General features: G+C 48.4%; 2 protein-coding genes across 13 annotated transcripts in view; one reads left to right on the forward strand and one right to left on the reverse strand.

Moving 5' to 3' along the window:
• Positions 1 to 14,397, forward strand: pop1 (POP1 homolog, ribonuclease P/MRP subunit). 7 transcript variants are annotated; one of them, XR_015512058.1, is made up of 18 exons: positions 1 to 121; positions 562 to 724; positions 2,968 to 3,143; positions 3,273 to 3,527; positions 3,726 to 3,813; positions 3,918 to 4,096; positions 5,061 to 5,281; positions 5,668 to 5,755; positions 5,819 to 5,891; positions 5,968 to 6,090; positions 11,287 to 11,402; positions 11,546 to 11,734; positions 11,943 to 12,097; positions 12,174 to 12,329; positions 13,057 to 13,739; positions 13,777 to 13,830; positions 14,132 to 14,261; positions 14,317 to 14,397. XR_015512058.1 is itself a non-coding variant. In XM_087288014.1 (15 exons), the coding sequence occupies exons 2-15, from the start codon at positions 562 to 564 to the stop codon at positions 13,526 to 13,528; spliced, it is 2,454 nt and encodes an 817-aa protein (XP_087144140.1). In that variant the 5' UTR covers positions 1 to 121; the 3' UTR covers positions 13,529 to 14,397. The 7 variants fall into 7 exon arrangements, 1 of the variants encoding a protein (XP_087144140.1); XR_015512056.1 differs by having other exon boundaries at positions 13,057 to 13,830; XR_015512054.1 differs by having other exon boundaries at positions 13,777 to 14,261.
• Positions 14,386 to 18,082, reverse strand: part of nipal2 (NIPA like domain containing 2) — an 8,376-nt gene continuing 4,679 nt past the window's right edge. For 5 of the 6 annotated variants that reach the window (XM_087288183.1, XM_087288186.1, XM_087288184.1 and 2 more), the window contains 7 exons: positions 17,435 to 17,556; positions 17,253 to 17,349; positions 16,437 to 16,575; positions 16,253 to 16,341; positions 16,091 to 16,154; positions 15,150 to 15,244; positions 14,386 to 14,612 (listed from right to left, as the gene is read on the reverse strand). In XM_087288183.1, the coding sequence (XP_087144309.1) occupies positions 14,506 to 14,612; positions 15,150 to 15,244; positions 16,091 to 16,154; positions 16,253 to 16,341; positions 16,437 to 16,575; positions 17,253 to 17,349; positions 17,435 to 17,556 (713 nt within the window). In that variant the 3' untranslated portion in view covers positions 14,386 to 14,505. Of the gene's footprint in view, positions 14,613 to 15,149; positions 15,652 to 15,837; positions 16,155 to 16,252; positions 16,342 to 16,436; positions 16,576 to 17,252; positions 17,350 to 17,434; positions 17,557 to 18,082 lie in introns of all 6 variants that reach the window. The other variant, XR_015512176.1, reaches the window with a different exon arrangement.

Here is an 18,082-nt window from a genome sequence, read left to right on the forward strand (position 1 = left end):
AAAGGCAGCCGTGCACGTGTACTGTGCTGTCGGTTCTCGAGAGCGAGCAGCGGCGTGTAAACGGAAAACTGACACAAACCGATGAAACCGAGTGAAACTGCGCGGGAAACGGAGACCGAAGGTGAGTGACGGGAGCATGATCGCCCGGTAACCTAGAAGCGCTGATCAGAGAGGCACTAGTGTGTGTGTGTGTGTGTGTGTGTGTGTGTGTGTGTGTGTGTGTGTGAGAGAGAGAGAGAGACGGAGAGAGCTGTTGCTGTATGATCATCTGCACTGCTGTGTGTGTGTGTGTGTGTGTGTGTGTGTGTGTGTGTGTGTGTGTGTGTGTGTGTGTGTGTGAGTGTGAGTGTGATGTTCTGTATGATCCTCTGCAGTGCTGATATCTGTGTGTGTGTGTGTGTGAGTGTGATGTTCTGTATGATCATCTGCAGTGCTGCTATCTGTGTGTGTGTGTAATGCTACTGTATGATCCTCTGTAGTGTGTGTGTGATGTTCCTGTTTAATCATCTTGTGTGTGTGTGTGTGTGTGTGTGTGTGTGTGTGTGTGTGTGTGTGTTTCAGATGCCGGGAGCAAAGGAGCGAATGAGAGAGAAGAAGATGAAGAATCAGCCGAGGAGTGTTCAGTACAGCAGCAGAGGTCAGGGGTCACAGGCGTCCGGCTGGGTCAGAGGTCATCAGGCGGCGGGTCACAGATACAGTCAGGACCTGCCCAAACACATCACAGGTGAACACACACACACACACACACACACACACACACACTGACTTCAAGACGAGTTGCAGGTGTAAGTGAAGAGCGGAGGGGTGTATTAGAGAGGTGGGCTTGGTTTGGGCCCCCTGATAGTAACTCTGGGTCTCCAGAATGCCGTGGTGTGCATGCGTATGGTCTGGCGCAGCCTCCTCACGGTCACACACCGCTGGCCATGGCTGATGCTGATGCTGATGCGCACCTCTCTGAACATGTCACTACACATCACAACAGTGCGTAGCTCAAGCTCTGTGATTGGTCGGCTTGGCAGCTGTGGTGAGTGTGGGCGGAGCTGAGAGCCGTGAGCCCGATGCAGAGAGTGTTCACATGTGTGGAGTCCAGTGAAGGAGCTGCAGATGGAGACTGATGTTCTGTGTTCACCTCATAATTAATGATGCTGCACATCTGCCGGCTCCCGCATCTGAATGAGCGAGTTTGAGCCACTTCTACAGTAAAGAAGAGTTCAGAAACAACAGAACACCAGAGGAGGAACAGCAACACACACACACACACACACACACACACACACACACACACACACACACACACACACAGCCTTTACAGTCGAGCCCAGTATCGACACAAACTCATCAGCCGTTAATATTAGCTTGGGTTTCATGATGTCAGGTGATGAAGACTCATTGTTTCAGCAGTGTGTAAGTCAGCGTTATTCTGATGTCCGATAACGACATTAAATGATGGTGAAATTTGGTTGATTTTTAGGTTGTTTTGGAAAGAGACCTTAATCCAACGCTGAGCCAACATCTCAAACCAACATCACACTGACGTCACATACTGACGTTTATTAGTCAGGTACGGCAACCAAAATCCAACGTCTGATAGACGTCATAGTGGCAACGTCCACACAACGTCAAGCTGTAGCATCATTAGATGTTGATATTTGGTTGATTTTAGGTTGGATGTTGGCCACTGATGTCAGTCTGATGTTGAGTTCTGATGTCAGACCATTACATTTCCAAACAAAATGCAGCGTCTCCACAACACTGGGGTACAACGTCAATCTGACGTCATGACGCCATTTCAGTCATCATACAGGAAACATCCGCCATCTTCTCATCAGTGACAGCATCTGAACAGTCTCTGGGTCAGTGTGTGGACAGGGTTTGGACATCTTCTTGGACACTTTTCTGATCTGATTGGACAGGAGTCACAGCACTGATTTCTCTAATCCCCGTAGACAAGAGCAATACAGTAGAGATGCAGGCTGGAGGACAGTAGAGGAGTAACAGTGCTGATACTGCAGTAAACATGAGCTCAACGGAGAGTAAAAGCACACATGATGAAAACTACTCTGTAAATTACAAATCCTGAGAAACACTGCTCCATTACAGTCATCTGAGTATTTATAATTAGTTACATTACACCACTGTAAAAAAGGGAAATAAACATTGGTTATTAATGTGACCAAACAGTCTGAGTTTACAGTGACCAACATAGAAACTCAGTGAATTAAACTGCACAGCCCAGAAAGAGAAGAGTTGCTCACTGTAGAACAAACACCACTGATTGACCTGATTATAGTGATTGATTACACACATCCTCTGTGTGAAACATGCTGGAGTAGTTGTTGGTTCATTCCACTGTGGTGACCCCTGATGACTAAAGTGACTAAGCTGAATGAGTGAGTGAGTGAGTGTCAGTGCAGTGAGAGTGAGGGGTTGTGATGGCGGTTTGTCTCCACCTGTTGGTTAAGCACTGTAATGCTGCAGCCGTCATCATGAGCAGCAGGTCAGGGTTAATGTTAATCCTCATACCTGCACTGTACACTGCTCACCTGTGCTCCAGTGCTGTTGATGATGTGTATCTCAGCAGATACGCTGGTGAACAGACTGAACACAGATGAGCTGCAGCACTGATAATACACAGATGCAGATCAGCAGAGAGAGACTGCAGGAAACACCAGCAACACCTGCAGCAAGCCTGAGCGTGAACACACACACACACACACACACACACACACACACACACACACACACACACACACGTGATCTGACTGACCCTGGATCAGCTGTGATCATCAAACACTCGTGTCTTTTCAGTTCTTCAGTGTTTATTTATATTGCACATGTTATAAAGCGCTGTGTGTGTGTTTGTGTGTGTGTGTGTGTGTGTTTGTGTGTGTGTTTGTTTGTGTGTGTGTGTTTGTGTGTGTGGGTGTGTGTGTGTTCTGCTAAATGTTGTGTTTGTCACACACACAGCGTCGTTCTTCGCTGGAGCGCGCGCAGCTGAGGTCAGTGTGATGCTGAAGGCGGTCAGTAAACCCACGGGCAGCTGTCAGGTGTTCACTGCGCTGCCCAAACACATGCGGAGACGCGCCATGAGCCACAACACACACCGACTGCCCCTGCGGCTGCGAGACGCCGCGCTCAGACTGGTAATCAGCACCACACACACACATGCACACACACACACACACACACACACACACACACACACACACGCACACACTGAATAACTGACTATAGGCATGTGATCTGCTGTGTGTGTGTGTGTGTGTGTGTAGGCGGAGCGCAGTCAGCGTGGCCCCGAGAAGCCTCCACAGGCGAAGAGCCGCAGCCGCCGCGCACGCCGCCGACACACACACCTGCTGCTGGAGTTCAACCGCAGACAGAGGAGGAGCCGCTGGCTGGAGACGCACATCTGGCACGCCAAACGCTTCCACATGCAGAACAGCTGGAGCTACAGACTGCCACACACACCCACTGCCAAGAGCTACAGAGCCAGCTACAGGGCCATGGACACACACACACTGCTGCAGGTGCGCACACACACACACACACACACACTGCTGCAGGTGCACACACACACACACACACACAATAATTTAAGAGACAGTAGTTATATATATAGTGACACTTGTCTTGTTATGATCTGGTCAGATGTTCAGTGCTCTGCTGTAATGTGTGTGTGTGTGTGTGTGTGTGTGTGTGTGTGTGTGTGTGTGTGTGTGTGTCAGGATTTGTCGTATTTCTGCTGTTTGGAGCTTCAAGGACCTGAAGAGCAGATACTGAGAGCGCTTTCCCAACTCACCAGCAAGCAGACAGGTGTGTGTGTGTGTGTGTGTGTGTGTGTGTGTGTTGGAGTTGTTCTGTTGTGTGATGGTTGTGTACTAGTTTAATTGTGTTGATTTGGTGTGTGTGTGTTGCAGGCCCCACGTTTGCAGCGAGTGTGTGTCTGTCCGGTGCGCGTGTGGGCCGGCTCCTCCTCTACAGAGCGGGTCAGTATCCTCACGGTGCTCTGGGTCCGGTTGAGTTCCTGTGGAGGCCCCGGGCCCCTGAGCGCACACACAGACAGCTGTGGATCTGGATACACCCGGCCCTCAAACAGGTCAGCGCTGCTCTGGAGCCGTGTTTCTGCCCCGGTACATGCAGATGTGTGTGTGTTCTGCAGCTGCGGTGTACTACACACACACACATACACACACACACACACACACACACACACACACACATGCCTGACGGTGGCTGATGGTGCTGGTTTAGTCTCTGATCTCTGCGCAGTAGCGGTAGTCTTTATTAATGCATTAGAGGATCAGCCGTGTGTGGTTTGGTGTTTGGGTTGCAGGAGTTCAGCGAGTCTCTAATGGTGCGGGGGGGAACATGAGAACACACAACCGCTGGAGAAGAGAAACACGAACAATTTATTAAACAGAGCATGTCCAACAATCAATACAGCACTGGAGAATATCAATATAAATAACTGAACTACACTAAACACACACAGAACCACACACACAACCATCTCACCAAACCCAAACCCACTGAACCAACCCTAACCAGAGACAAATGCAGAAACCAAACCCTCACCTTCCCAAACTGAACCACTGACCTGATCCAGAACATGATGACGAGTGTGGGAAACTGACCAGCACTGGATAAACTCTGCTGCTCTGAGATCAGGGACAGGACACACCGTTACCATCAGCAAGACAAGAGCTTCCCTAATAATAATGATTAACATCGAACATGCTTAACCTGCTGTGACTATCAGAGGGTGAGACGACACCATCCCCCATCCTGCACAGGTTAATAGTGTTTGGGTCATTTGAGAACAGCTGCAGGATGACCCGGTGTGACTAACAACATCTCCAACATGCAGAGTGTTTACACACAGCTCAACCTGCTGCCCACATATGCACACACTCAATGACACGTGTGCGTGCGTGTGTGCGTGCATGTGTGTGTGCGCCCTTGTGTGATCCTAGCTCATGTGCCTAACTATCACCATGTACTGCACTGTGTATTGATCGTGTGTGTGTGTGTGTGTGTGTGTGTGTGTGTGTGTGTGTCAGGACGTGCTGCCGGAGCTGCAGGCGGTGTGTCAGTGCTGTGAGAGTGTGTGTGAGGTCTCTGCTTCCTCTTCTGCTGCTGCTGTGGATGAGCTGAGGAACAGGAAGAGGAAGTGCACTGCAGACGCTGCTGAACTTCCTGCTAAGCGGCTGCTGGGGGACGGGACGCGTGCAGTCGGGGATCCTGTGCACTGGGAGTCTGCCGACACACACATCACCATCAGGTGTGCACACACACACACACACACACACACACGTACGATACATTACGGCCTAGTTGATCAGTTCCCCTATAGCGCATGTGTTTGGACTGTGGGGGAAACTGGAGCACCCGGAGAAAACCCACACCAACACGGGGAGAACATGCAAACTCCACACAGAAACACCAACTGACCCAGCCGAGACTCAAACCAGAGACCTTCTTACTGTGAGGCCACAGTGCTCACCACTGACCCACTGTGATTTGGTCTGATTAATAATAATAGTGTGTGTGTGTGTGTGTGCGTGCGTGTGCATGCATGTGCGTGTGTGTGTGCGTGTGCATGCGTGTGTGTGTGTGTGTGTCGCTGCTTCACTGCTCCTCTTGTTTACTGTGATCATTCCTGTCCAGTGACCTCACCATGGAGATCGTGCGCTTCCGTCTGATTGGTCCTCTGGCCCACCTGGTGCTTACAGACACGCTTCATGCAGCCAATGAGGTGAGAGATTGCTGATGACATCACGCATGTTGATGAGCGGCTGCTGATTGGCTGTTTGTGCAGGAGGCGCTGAGAGGAGTGTGTGTGGACGCAGATCTCCATCAGCAGCAGAGGGACGTGTTCACACAGCTCAGAGGTGAACACACACACACACACTCGGACACCTGTGTGCAGAACGCAGGCACCTGACCCTGTGTGTGTGTGTGTTGCAGGTGTGTGTTCAACAGCAGAGCTCCCAGCAGGCTGTGTGTTGGGGCTGACTGTCAGTGACCCCAGACTCACCTTACCTCAGAGACGCGGTAAAACTGTGCCGGACCTGCAGCACATCAGCACAGGTACACACACACACACACACACACACACACACACATCTGCTGCTGCACTGATTAGAACTATTTTAGTGTGTGTCTGTGTCTGTGTCTGTGTCTGTGTGTGTGTGTGTGTGTGTGTGTGTGTGTTTGGCCCTGAGCTCTGGGAGCCGCTGCGTCTCCATGCAGATGATCCAGGTTCGAATCCTGGCAGGGTCTGAGATTCTCTCTCTCACACACACCACACAAAAAAAACACACACGTCTTCACTGTCTTCTCTTTCACCTGCAGAGGTGTGTGTGTGTGTGTGTGTGTAAGGTAGATATTGATCGGCAGTTTGCAGCAGTTTATAGTATGATCAGCAGATGTTTAAAGGTTCAGGACACGCTGGAGTACTTCTTTTGAGATGTTAACGTGTGTGTGTGTGTGTGTGTGTGTGTGTGTGTGTGTGTGTGTGTGTTGAGCATCAGTTAAGACAGCGTCAGCACCTGTCAGCTGTAATTGTGGGGAGCTGGATCATGGTGGGCTTTAGTCAGCTGATTTCATCTCCTGGTTTAAACTCATTATTGGGCCGGATCAGGGCGGAGTGGGACTCCTGTTCAGCCCTGGAGTTTCAAGGTTTAGACCGGCCCAACCCAGTTCACGACTGACTATATTACAATAAGGTCATTTCCAGTTCAGTTTTTAAAGGGCCATGAAAGCCCTCGTTTCAGCAGGGTGTTTTCACACCTCTACTTTGGAAAAAGTCAGAAAAGTGGGCGTGTCCAGCTCTGTTTAGGGGGGAGTGTCGGAGGAAGAAAAGTGGGAGGGTGTGGGAGTGTCTATTTGGGCGCGCTGAGTTTCAGAGTCAGAGTCATGCTGGACTTAAACTGCAGTTTGGTTCTTTCATTCAGGGAATTCATTCATGTCCCTCGCGACACACGAGATATTTGATTCGAGGAGCTGCTGTAAGCGTGTATTTTTCATGCAATGTTTGATACCGCACGGCGAATGAGAGAAAAAACCTCCGCATTTCCCAGAAACTTAAATGCACATGGCAGGTAGTGTCAGAAAATACAGTGAAAACCCTACACGAGGTTAAAGTTTAGTTGTGGTGCTAATATGTTTACACTCGGTGCAATAGTTAACTTAGTTCGATACGAATAAACAAAGAGCACTGGTCGCTCACTTACCAAATCTGTAGAGACAGGACAATCACCAGCAACTAGAGCCGCGTCTTTATTAAGAGGAGACTACAAGCGAATCCGGATCTCAGCGTTTGCAGATGAGAACAGCTCTCAGGTAAACAATAATCCTCCTTAGACACGTAAGTTATTGTTGTGGAGCGTCGCGTACACTGTTAATCCACACGTGACTCCAGCTGAGCTCTCACAGAGAGAAAATGAAAACAAAACTTCACTGCAGCAAACTATAAAAGCAACACTTCACGCTTGTTTTGCCAACACAACGTGGCGTCTCTGTCGTCTGAACACTGTGACAGTAATGAATATTAATGAAGTTGCACAATAGAGCGCGCTGATTGGTTTGAACCAAGCCTTACTCATGCATTAATGCATCACACTGTAAGACGTAATAAGACTCACTCTGGCACAGACGCTCAGTCTGCACGCTGGAATACACACTATTATCTCATGACCGTGACGCAGCTTCAAAAATTCGTTTCAAACAGGAAGTACGAATTTGCTTAAAATAACGAAAAAACAACCAATTTACACTTTTTAGTGAAATATAGGTGTCCTAATAGTGTTTTTAGCAGTGTGGGACACATATACCACTGTCAACAGCTCAACACATGTGTTCTGGTGTTTCGTGACCCTTTAATGACACATCACGTCTTTTCCAGGGACACAGCTGCTGTAGAACTTTAAGTGTTTGTCATAAATGAGAAGATTATAGGCAGCTGAATCTCCAACACTGTTCTTCAATCATCACACTGTGCTTTCCTGCAATATCTGAATATAAATTCTGTGAAGACTAATAATAAATTACTCTGGCGAGGTTTGCACTCGGGTCGGCGATGTCGTAACGCAACGTGCTGACCGCTGATCTGCAATAGTGCTGAGTACAGAGTAAGTACTGCACTGTGTTCTGCAAAACTCTTAACCACAGTAATACTGTCTATTGAGGACTTGGTCTTTTCTCCCCTCTTTAAATCTGATCATGTCATGTCAGGTTTATTAATGTAAGAATCATCTGATCTTCATTGAGCAGGGGTCATATTCAGTAATATTAATCGATATTCTGTAAGGTGTCGCTGTTAGGGGTGGAATGAAAGCTACATCATCATCATCATTAAGCTGCTGTCGGGCTGTGAGTAAATAAATAAGAGCAGAGCTGCGGCGAAATGATGAATGAAAGAGTGAAGCTGAAGCAGCGTTGAGCAGGAGCAGTGTGTGAGGCACACGGGTGTTTCCTGCACGCATGCGTCAGTTTGTTTTAGATTATATTTCTTTAACCAGTGTTGGGTGAGTTACAGACAGAGAATAGCAGCTCTATATAACGACAAAAGGCTTTAACACGTCTTCACTATAACGGAAAGAATATTCGACATGAGAGTGTGAGAAAACTGTCCATGCATGACTCTTGAAGATTGGCTGTGAATGCGTGAGATTTGGCAGCCCTGAGTGTATATGACATCATAACACACACAACACAGGACCTCGTATAAAAACCATAGACTGTAAAGATATAGATGTAGTGTTCGTGACGTCACCCACAGAAGAGCGCAAATTGAGCTACAAGTAGGCGTGGCCAATCATCGCCATTTTGTTTGCACGTCATCACACCCACTGGGGGTGACCAAAAAAGGGCACAGAGGCGGAGCGTGGGCGGGGCTACAGACACCTGCTGGGATTCAGCTTAGACGGGCTTTCCTGTGGGAGAAAGGCTGAATACTCCATCAGCTGCGACTGGCTCGTGTTCTGAGCACATGTGCTGGGCTGTACACTATATCAGTAAAGTGTTCAGTCTTTTATAAACACTGCTGTCACACACTGAACATTGCTCTGATGATGCTCTTCTACAGGAGGAAAACAGCAGCACTTCAGATGTAGTGTGTGTCAGTAAATGCAGGACTCTTGATGAACACTGCAGGACAACACTTCAGATGACTGATCTAGAGCCCACAGCGGATCAATCTGCCAGATTCTGGAGGACACTACAGCTCTAAACAACATTATACATGACGAATGACCCTAAACAGACAAACACATCTATAGAGACGCTGTGTGAGCATATACGTTCAGTCAGCTGGGAAATGAGGCCGTGTGAATGGTTTGAGCATGATTAAGTGCACTCAGCAGGCCACATCATCTGATCGGTACAGGAAATAATCCCTAAAGGCCGCTGACTGTGTGAAGACTCATAAACCAACACAAAAACACGATGAACATGCCGAGTTCAGCAGCGAATCAGCCGGAATCAGCTGAGCTGAAGAGACGGCGACCAGCCAGACCTAGCTGTCACTCAAGTGGCCACGCCCCCTTAATTATGCAGGCGTAATATAGCCTAATATAAAGGAAACAGAGGAGTTTTAACCATATTCACAGTTGTCATGAAGGCTGATATTAGCTATAGGAACCAATATGGCTGTTAGCACCAGGCTGTAAGCGCCCTTATTCTGCTGTACAGTCGGCCGGTTTAACAGAGGCTCACAGAAATCTGCTCTGTATGGAGGCAGCGCTAGCGGCATCTCCATCAGCTGCACTTTCAGATACTTCAGTACAGGGGCGGACTGGCCATCTGGCAGACCGGGGACTTTCCCGGTGGGCTGACGTACTTTTTGGGCCGGGCTGATCATTGTATTATGATCTGATTGGCCCATAAAAGGCTTAACAGCCTATCGGTTTCTTCTGCCTTATTAATTGACGCTGCTGTGATCTGTGACTCTCTGAAAGTAGACGCTTTTTTTCCCGGATAGACAGACCGGGCCGGCCCATGTGACACTCTGCAGCCCATTGGCTCTTTTCGGTATTGACATTGGGCTGGCCCAATCACAAACTCCTATTTTGGGCTTGTGTGAGCGTGCGTCGTCTGTGTGTATTTGTCAAAACAGTTGAGAGTCAGAGAGAAGAAACGCAAGGGAGGCGCAGAGAAATACACCGGCGTTTCATTTAGCGATTCTGAAAAGTTCTCTGTTCATTCTAGCACACGGCTAAATGTGCAAATCACGTGACCACACACACACACACACACACACACACACACACACACACACACACACACACACTCTGCCCAGAGCTGCAGTCAGTGGTTCAGCGGGTGAGCATAAACCCCAGGTGAGAGTGTAGTGCATGTCAGACAGTTCATCTGCTGGATCTGATCTCACTATACTGTAGTTGTTAAACGTGATATTGAATTCATCTTGTTGTCTCTATCTAACAACTCTTCTGTCTTTTGAATCACTCGTTCTCAGGTAACTGTTTTGGCTGAGTGCAAAGATAAGCTAATATATTCATTTATTTAACCACGTTACACGTACACCGATTACCTTTTATTAGCTAAATCGGCTGTAGTGTATGAGTGTGTGTGTGTGAATGAGTGTGTATGGGTGATTTCCAATATTGGGTTGTGGCTGGAAATGCATCTGCTGCATAAAACATGCTGGAATAGTTGGCAGTTCATTCCGCTGCGGCAACCCCTGATAAATAAGGGACTAATGCGAATAAAAATAAATAAATAAATGAATGAATAGTGTATTTTTTACAACTCGAATATCTTTATGGGCAGTATACAGAAATAACATTTAAAGAGATTAAAGTTTGTATTTATTTATTTCATATATTTGGCTTTTATGTTTTATTAAATATGAGCTGATAAAAATATTGGACGTGCACAGAGAGATGGCATTTTGATTGAATGTAGTGGGCCGCTCTGACCCAAAATGCCAGGGCCGATCGTTTTTGCCCCAGTCCAGCCCTGGTTTAGTATCAGCTTCAGGAGGGAGAGCGGGAGGGGGACGCTCGGTCACACAATGACCCGTCAGACTGACTCCACACTGCTGAACTGCCTTTACTACATCCCGATCCTCACAACCGAGGCAAACAGAAGTGTGTGTGTGTGTGTGTGTGTGTGTGTCTGTGTCTAAGATTTGTTCATTTGTGTGTGTGTGTGTGTGTGTCCATGATCACCGGTGTGTGTGTGTGTGTGTGTGTGTGTGTCTGTGTCTAAGATTTGTTCATCTGTGTGTGTGTGTGTGTGTGTGTGTGTGTGTGTGTGTGTTAGAGTCTTCTCATGCCAGAGATCTGACACTCAGAGGAGTTCCCGCTCACTGCAGTCAGAGTGCATTGTGGGATACATCTGTTCGTGATCATGTGACAGACAGCCGATTGTCTGAGCAGGTACACACACACACACACACACACACACACACACACACACGATGAAGATCCTATGTAAAAGACTTGGAAAAGATATGGAAAAGTCATGTTTTGTGTGTGTGTGTGTGTGTGTGTGTGCGCGCGCTCATGCTTGTGTGTGTCAGGAGTTGAACCGCGTGCGCAGTGATGTGCTGGTGCCGGGCTCTGCAGTGTGTGTGTCAGGTGTGTGTGCGGTGCCGCTGCTGCTCCTCCATCAGCCGGGTCGTGTGTGTGGACAGGAGCGTCTGCGCTGGGGCTCCGGCTGGGACCTGCTGCTGCCCAAGGGCTGGGCCATGGCCTTCTGGGTGCCTCTGGTACGAAACACACACACACACACACACACACACACACACACAGTAATGAACCAGCTCTGCTGTGTTGACCTGCTCTAGAACTGATCCTGAACCCCAGACTCTCCAGCCAATCAGAAGTGATCAGTGTTTTCTCTCCACGTGATTGGCCAGATATAGAGCAGACGCATGTAATCTTGTGTGTGTGCGCTTGTGTGTGTGTGTTCTGCAGGTGTATCGTGGTGTGCGTGTCGGTGGTCTCCACATGAGTGTTAAACACGCTCAGTTCATGGCTCAGCCGCACTTCCCTCACGATTACCCAGACTGCCCTGCAGGAGAGCGCTGTCAATCAGAGCAGGAGGCGGAGCTTCTGGAGAAGTTTAAAAGGTGTGTGTGTTATACACTCCTCAGTGTGTGTGTGTGTGTGTGTGTGTGTGTGTGTCCTGACGCTCCTCTGTTTCAGGCGTCCTCCCTCCAAACGCACAAACTACGTCAAACACGGCTGTGTGGCGCCGTTCCGTTGCCCATGGCAACAGCTGGTGGATGAGTGGGCGGAGCTTGTGGAGCTGGGCGGAGAAACACAGAGCAGAGCCGGCCCAGTGCAGTTCACTGTTCTCAGGTCAGTTATAACACACACGTGGCCAGTGTTGGGGAGGGGACTCTGGAAATGTAGCAGATCACAGATTACCCGGTTTACATCAGGGTCACAAACCTCCATGACACTGAGAGCTGCTGCTTGGGTACTGATTAATGCGGAGGGCTACCAGTTTAATAAACACTTCTCAAATAACACATTTGCCCAATTAACTTAATTTTACTGTATGTTTTTGGTAATAATGAATGATGTTCATCCACGTGCAGACACTGATCATGTTAATGATCTCACTAAAGTGATCAGCAATGATTTACCAGTGTAGGAAACGCCCTGTGTTTAATGTATCAGTGTGCATCACTTTATTTTATATCTCTGCAAATATTCACACGTTTCACTGATTACTTCTATATTAGATGAAGGTTGCTGGTGAGTGGTGCTATGGTGAGCTAGATTTAGAACAGGCCTGCGGGTAACACACGTGATCCTCGAGGGCTACCTGGTGCCGCCATGTTGGTGACCCCTGATTTAACATGTCTTGAGTAGTGTACCTTTCCAATTACTCTATAGAAGTAAAGGCACTGATTACTCTGATTATTCTTACATTTCTAATGGACATTTTCAGCTCCTGTCCTGAGTCAGAGATGAGCGGATTGTGCTGTTTCCCTGCAGATCTCAGTGTATCCGCCATTACGGCTCAGCTGACCCCTGTGTGTGTGTGTGTGTGTGTGTGTGTGTGTGTGTGTGTGTTCAGGAGTGTGTCGGTGCTGCGGCAGCTGTCTGCGTGGTGTTCGTCTGCATCTGCGGTGACCCCTGCGGCGGCTGCAGCGCTGCATCAGGAGCAGCAGGGGGCGCTGCTGTGGGTGAGGCTGCGGCTGCTGGGTAAGGGCCGCCCGGAGCTGCACGCTGCAGTGTGTGTGCCCACGACATCTGACCTCCAGCAGCTGACGGACGGCCAGAGCAGCGGCCCGCAGGAGCCCCGACACCCTGACCCGCAGCCGGAGAGCGAGGGGTCCCGGAGCGTGGTGTCCCACTGCAGCCGGCGCACACTGGGCTGGGTCCAGCAGGGGGATTTCAGCCTGAGCTCCGGCCGCGGGGAGGCTCTGGCCTTCATCAGCCTCAGCGGACTCCTGCAGATGATGATCCAGCACCAGCGCAGCCTCGTTCTCCTGCGCAACCCGTCCTCACTGCAGTACCGCTACGCTCACGTCTACATCGACAGCTGAAACACACACACACACACACACACACACTACAGCTGCGCTCGGGTCAGGACACACTCCACACGTGCTGGAGACGCGGCTGTAAGACTGCAGCCTTATTCTGTTCATTGTTCATCTGCTGGACTTCTGTTTTGCTTGATACAAGAAAGGGTCTGTTCACACACACACAGGAGAATTCTGCAGTGTGTGTGTGTGTGTGTGTGTGTGTGTGTGTGTGTGTGTGTGTGTGTGTGTGTGTGTGTGGGCGTGAGTGTGTGTGTGGCGCCGCTGAGCTCATCAGACACTAATGCAGGGGTTTGAGCTGAGTGTGAGAGCTGCTCGTCCTCCAGAGACGCTCAGAGCAGGAAACACTGAACACACACTCACAATAGTCTGTGTGGAGCGGGCCTCCAGCGCCCTCTGCTGGCCATCGCTGGTCTGTGCAGTGGCTGTGTTCTCCTCTCCTGCACTTGTTGCATCAGAATCAGCAGCTCTACATGCACGAGTGCTTTTCTGTCCCACAAGTGTTGCTGGAGCGTCCCGTGATCACAGCTGGGCACTGAACACACTGTTCTGAGTGTGTGTTGGGTGTTTTCAGCTCTGTGTGTGTCTGTGGAGGACGAGCAGCTCTCACACTCCGCTCACAGCCCTGCATTACAGTCTGGAGAGCTCAGAGGAGCAGCGGGAGGAGAGAAACGAGAACAGACCCTTCATTACTGACGGACTGCACAGTGTGTGTGTGTGTGTGTGTGTGTGTGTGTGTGTGTGTGTGTGTGTGTGTGTGTGTGTGTGTGTGTGTGTGTGTGTGTGAGACGAGCTCTCTCCTCAGGTGAGGTGATGTTCCTCCACCAGGTGAATGGTGTGTAAATAAAGAGTTTGAGTTTGAGCACGGAGCTTATTCTCCACATCACACTCCTTTATTATAAAACACAACACTGCTGCTGCTGCACTGGGTTACACACACACACACACACACTGTTAGTGTCCTGCAGGTGGCGCTGTTACGGCTCGTCCTGTGTGTTTGCGCTGCTGCAGGTGAATTTAGACGCCAGGGTCTTGTATTTACTGTCGTCCTTCTGCGGCTGCACTTTATCTGTACAGCTCTTCCCTGAAACACACAGCCGATGCAGAGTCAGACATCGTGCAAACACACACACACACGCACACACACACACGCACACTAGGCATGGGCCGGTGTATGATTCTGATGATATGATGAGCTTGGAGTAAATGATGAAGTGTTGTGCTCACTGCTCTACAATATCTTTATTTTAAGTGTCCGAGTATAACACACACACACACACACTCTTTTCCTCTTTAAACACAAAATTAATTTAGGAAACATTTTAGAGCAGTAAACCCGTCAGGCTAGCTGAATCCTGGACTCCTGCTGTCCTCATTAGTTTCAGACACAGATTTTTTTACAGTTTTAAACAGCATGTGTGGATATTTCTCTGCTGGAGATGCTGCTGTCCTGAAACACTGATGAAGACAGCACACGTGCGTCAGGAACAGTAGCAGAATATTTCCACTGTTTTAAAACCTAACCTTGACTTTCCAAACCACGCAATACATTAAAAACAGTTCCCATGCCTAACACACACTTACTATACACACACACACACACACACACACACACACTTACCTGGCATCTGCTCCATGGAGATGAACACACTGTCCATCTTTATTCTGGGTCGAGCTCGAGCAATCAGGAACACTCCAGTGAACGCCAGCAGACACCTGACACACACACACACACACACACAGATTATGAACAGTCTTATGCAAAAGTTTGTGCACCCTGTATCCTGTTGGTCTTTCAGATGGGCGGTCTGGTCTGGGTACAGCTAACACCACTTCAGTTCTGACTTATTAAACCAGCAGCTGTGATTTCAGTCTGAACACTGACAGGAGTGTATAAGTGAGCACCGCAGCAGAATGATGTCGTCAGTCTTGTGTGCAGCACCCTTTAGCTGGAATATCCATCCGCCTGTAGAAGCCTCCTATTGTCCAGGATGAGCGCCTGAACTCCTGCTGAAGGCACTGTGGGCCGTTCCTCCATGCAGAACTCAGTCAGGTGTGATGGTGCTGAGTGTACTACAGCTGTTCAGTGATGTTCAGCTCTAGGTATGGGTCGGTGTGAGATTCTGACGGATAGAAATGTCACTGTGTCACAGTATTGTGCTCACCGCTCTAAATATCTTCTTTTTAAATGTCTGAGTATAAAACTGAACCTGTTCCTGCTTTGAACACAGCATATCTTATTTCAAGAAACATTAATAGTGTTATGGAGCAGGGAACACGTCAGACTAGATAATGAACTGAATCATCACCTGCTGCTGTCTTCACTGGTTTATTAAACACATCTCCACTATTTGAAACAGCGGCTTTACATAGTTCTTCTGCTGTTGTCCTAAAAAACTACAACAAACGGTTGTGGTCCCATGCACACACACAGAGAGACAGCATTTACACACACACATATATACATATATATATATGACACACACACCCATGTTACACACGCATGCGGCAGCAGTAAGTCTCGTGTTAATGCAGATGCTGAATCAGAGGAGAGCTGCTCACCCCACACCGAACATGAGGACGTGAACCAGAGAGATGCCGTAAAACTCCTCATAGAACAGAATGCCTGAACACACACACACACACACATCTGACATTATTGTGTGTATTCAGTGTGTGTGTGTTTATTGTGTTGTTGTCTGTGTGTGTGTGTGTTGGTCTGACCGGCCACGACAGCGCTGGCGGTGAAGAACACGTAGTTGATGGGGACGATCTCTGTGGCGTCGAAGAGCTTCATGGCCTCATTCAGAAACCTGCACACACACACACACACACACCAGAGAAACCGTATAGTCACAGGTATATAAATGTGTGTGTGTGTGTGTGAGAGAGACAGAGACAAACACACTTGATCTGGAATGCGCAGGAAGTGATCATGATGATGAACATGATGTAGAATATAGGGTAGGTGAGCTGCAGGTGACTCCCGCGCAGGGTCTCCGTGATCATTCCAGACACAGCCTTCACCGAGATCACCGTCACCGAGGCTACACAACACAGACAACAACACAAACAACAACAGCAACACAATCAACAACAACACAAACAACAACACACTCAACAACAACACAAACAACAACACAATCAACAACAACACACTCAACAACAACACACTCAGCACAATACTTCAAGATCACCGTCACCGAGGCTACACAACACAAACATCGATCAATAGCAGAGCTACACACTGTTGAGGATCCACTGTTGACTGTTGAGTGCTGATTATCAAGTGTTAACAATCGAGTGTTGACTACCGAGTGCTGACTATCAAGTATTGACAATCCAATGTTAACTTTTGAGTGCTGACTATCGAGTGCTGATTATCAAGTGTTAACAATCAAGTGTTGACAATCGAGTGTTGAATACCGAGTGTTAACTATCGAGTGATGAATATCAAGTGTTGACAATCAAGTGTTGATTATTGAGTGCTGACTATCAAGTGTTGATTATCAAGTGTTGACTATCGAGTGTTGATTATCGAGTGTTGATTATCAAGTGTTGACAATCGAGTGTTGACTATCGAGTGTTGATTATAGAGTGTTGACTATCGAGTGCTGATTATCAAATGTGTAGAGTTGAGTGCTGGTTATTGTGTTGACTATTGAGTACTGATATGGAGTGTGGAGTACAGTGTTGACTATGGAGTGTAGATGAGTGTTCTTACCCAGCAGTGCAACCAGGATCATCATGATGATGATGTGCTTCACGTTCCTGCACTTGTACAGGTACATCAGGATGGCGAAGAGCAGCGCCTCAAACATCTGCACACACACACACACACACACACACAGGAGAGTCAGGTTCTCTGCTGCTGCTGTCCTGAAGTCTTTTCTGAATCACACTTACGAAGTATATGAGGAAGGTCCAGCTGACCAGCGAGCGCTCCACCATGTTGGCCGTCACATGAGGGGACGAGTGAGGGGCAAAGGTCACCAGGAAGTAGGTGCCGGTGAGAGCCAGAGCGCCTCCTGAGGGAGTCACACTGGTGTCAGATCATTTACAGTCACCTGAAGCCAAACACTCACTGAGTAACTGTGTGTGTGTGTGTGTGTGTGTGTGTGTGTGTGTGATGATCATAATGCAGATCCAGCTGGAGGTTATCTCAGAATAACCCTTCAGTGTCAGGATCAGCTGCTGGTGGAGCCGCTGTGTGTTATTCTGCATTCACCAGCTGCTGGTGGACCTGCTCTGCTGAGATAAACACCGGCTGCATCTGCAGAAGCAACATCTTCATCATCATCACCATCATCACCATTATCATCACCATCATCATCACCATCATCATTATCACCATCATCATCACCACCATCATCATCATCACCATTATGTCCATCACCATCATCTTCATCACCACCATCATCATCATCATCATCACCATTATCTCCATCACCATCATCATCACCATCACCACCATCACCATCACCACCATCATCATCACCATCATCATCATCATCATCACCATCATAATCATCACCATCATCACCACCATCATCA

The sequence above is a fragment of the Danio rerio genome, chromosome 16 (genome assembly GCF_052040795.2).
Source record: "Danio rerio strain M-AB ecotype USA chromosome 16, GRCz13ab, whole genome shotgun sequence".
NCBI lineage: Eukaryota > Metazoa > Chordata > Actinopteri > Cypriniformes > Danionidae > Danio > Danio rerio.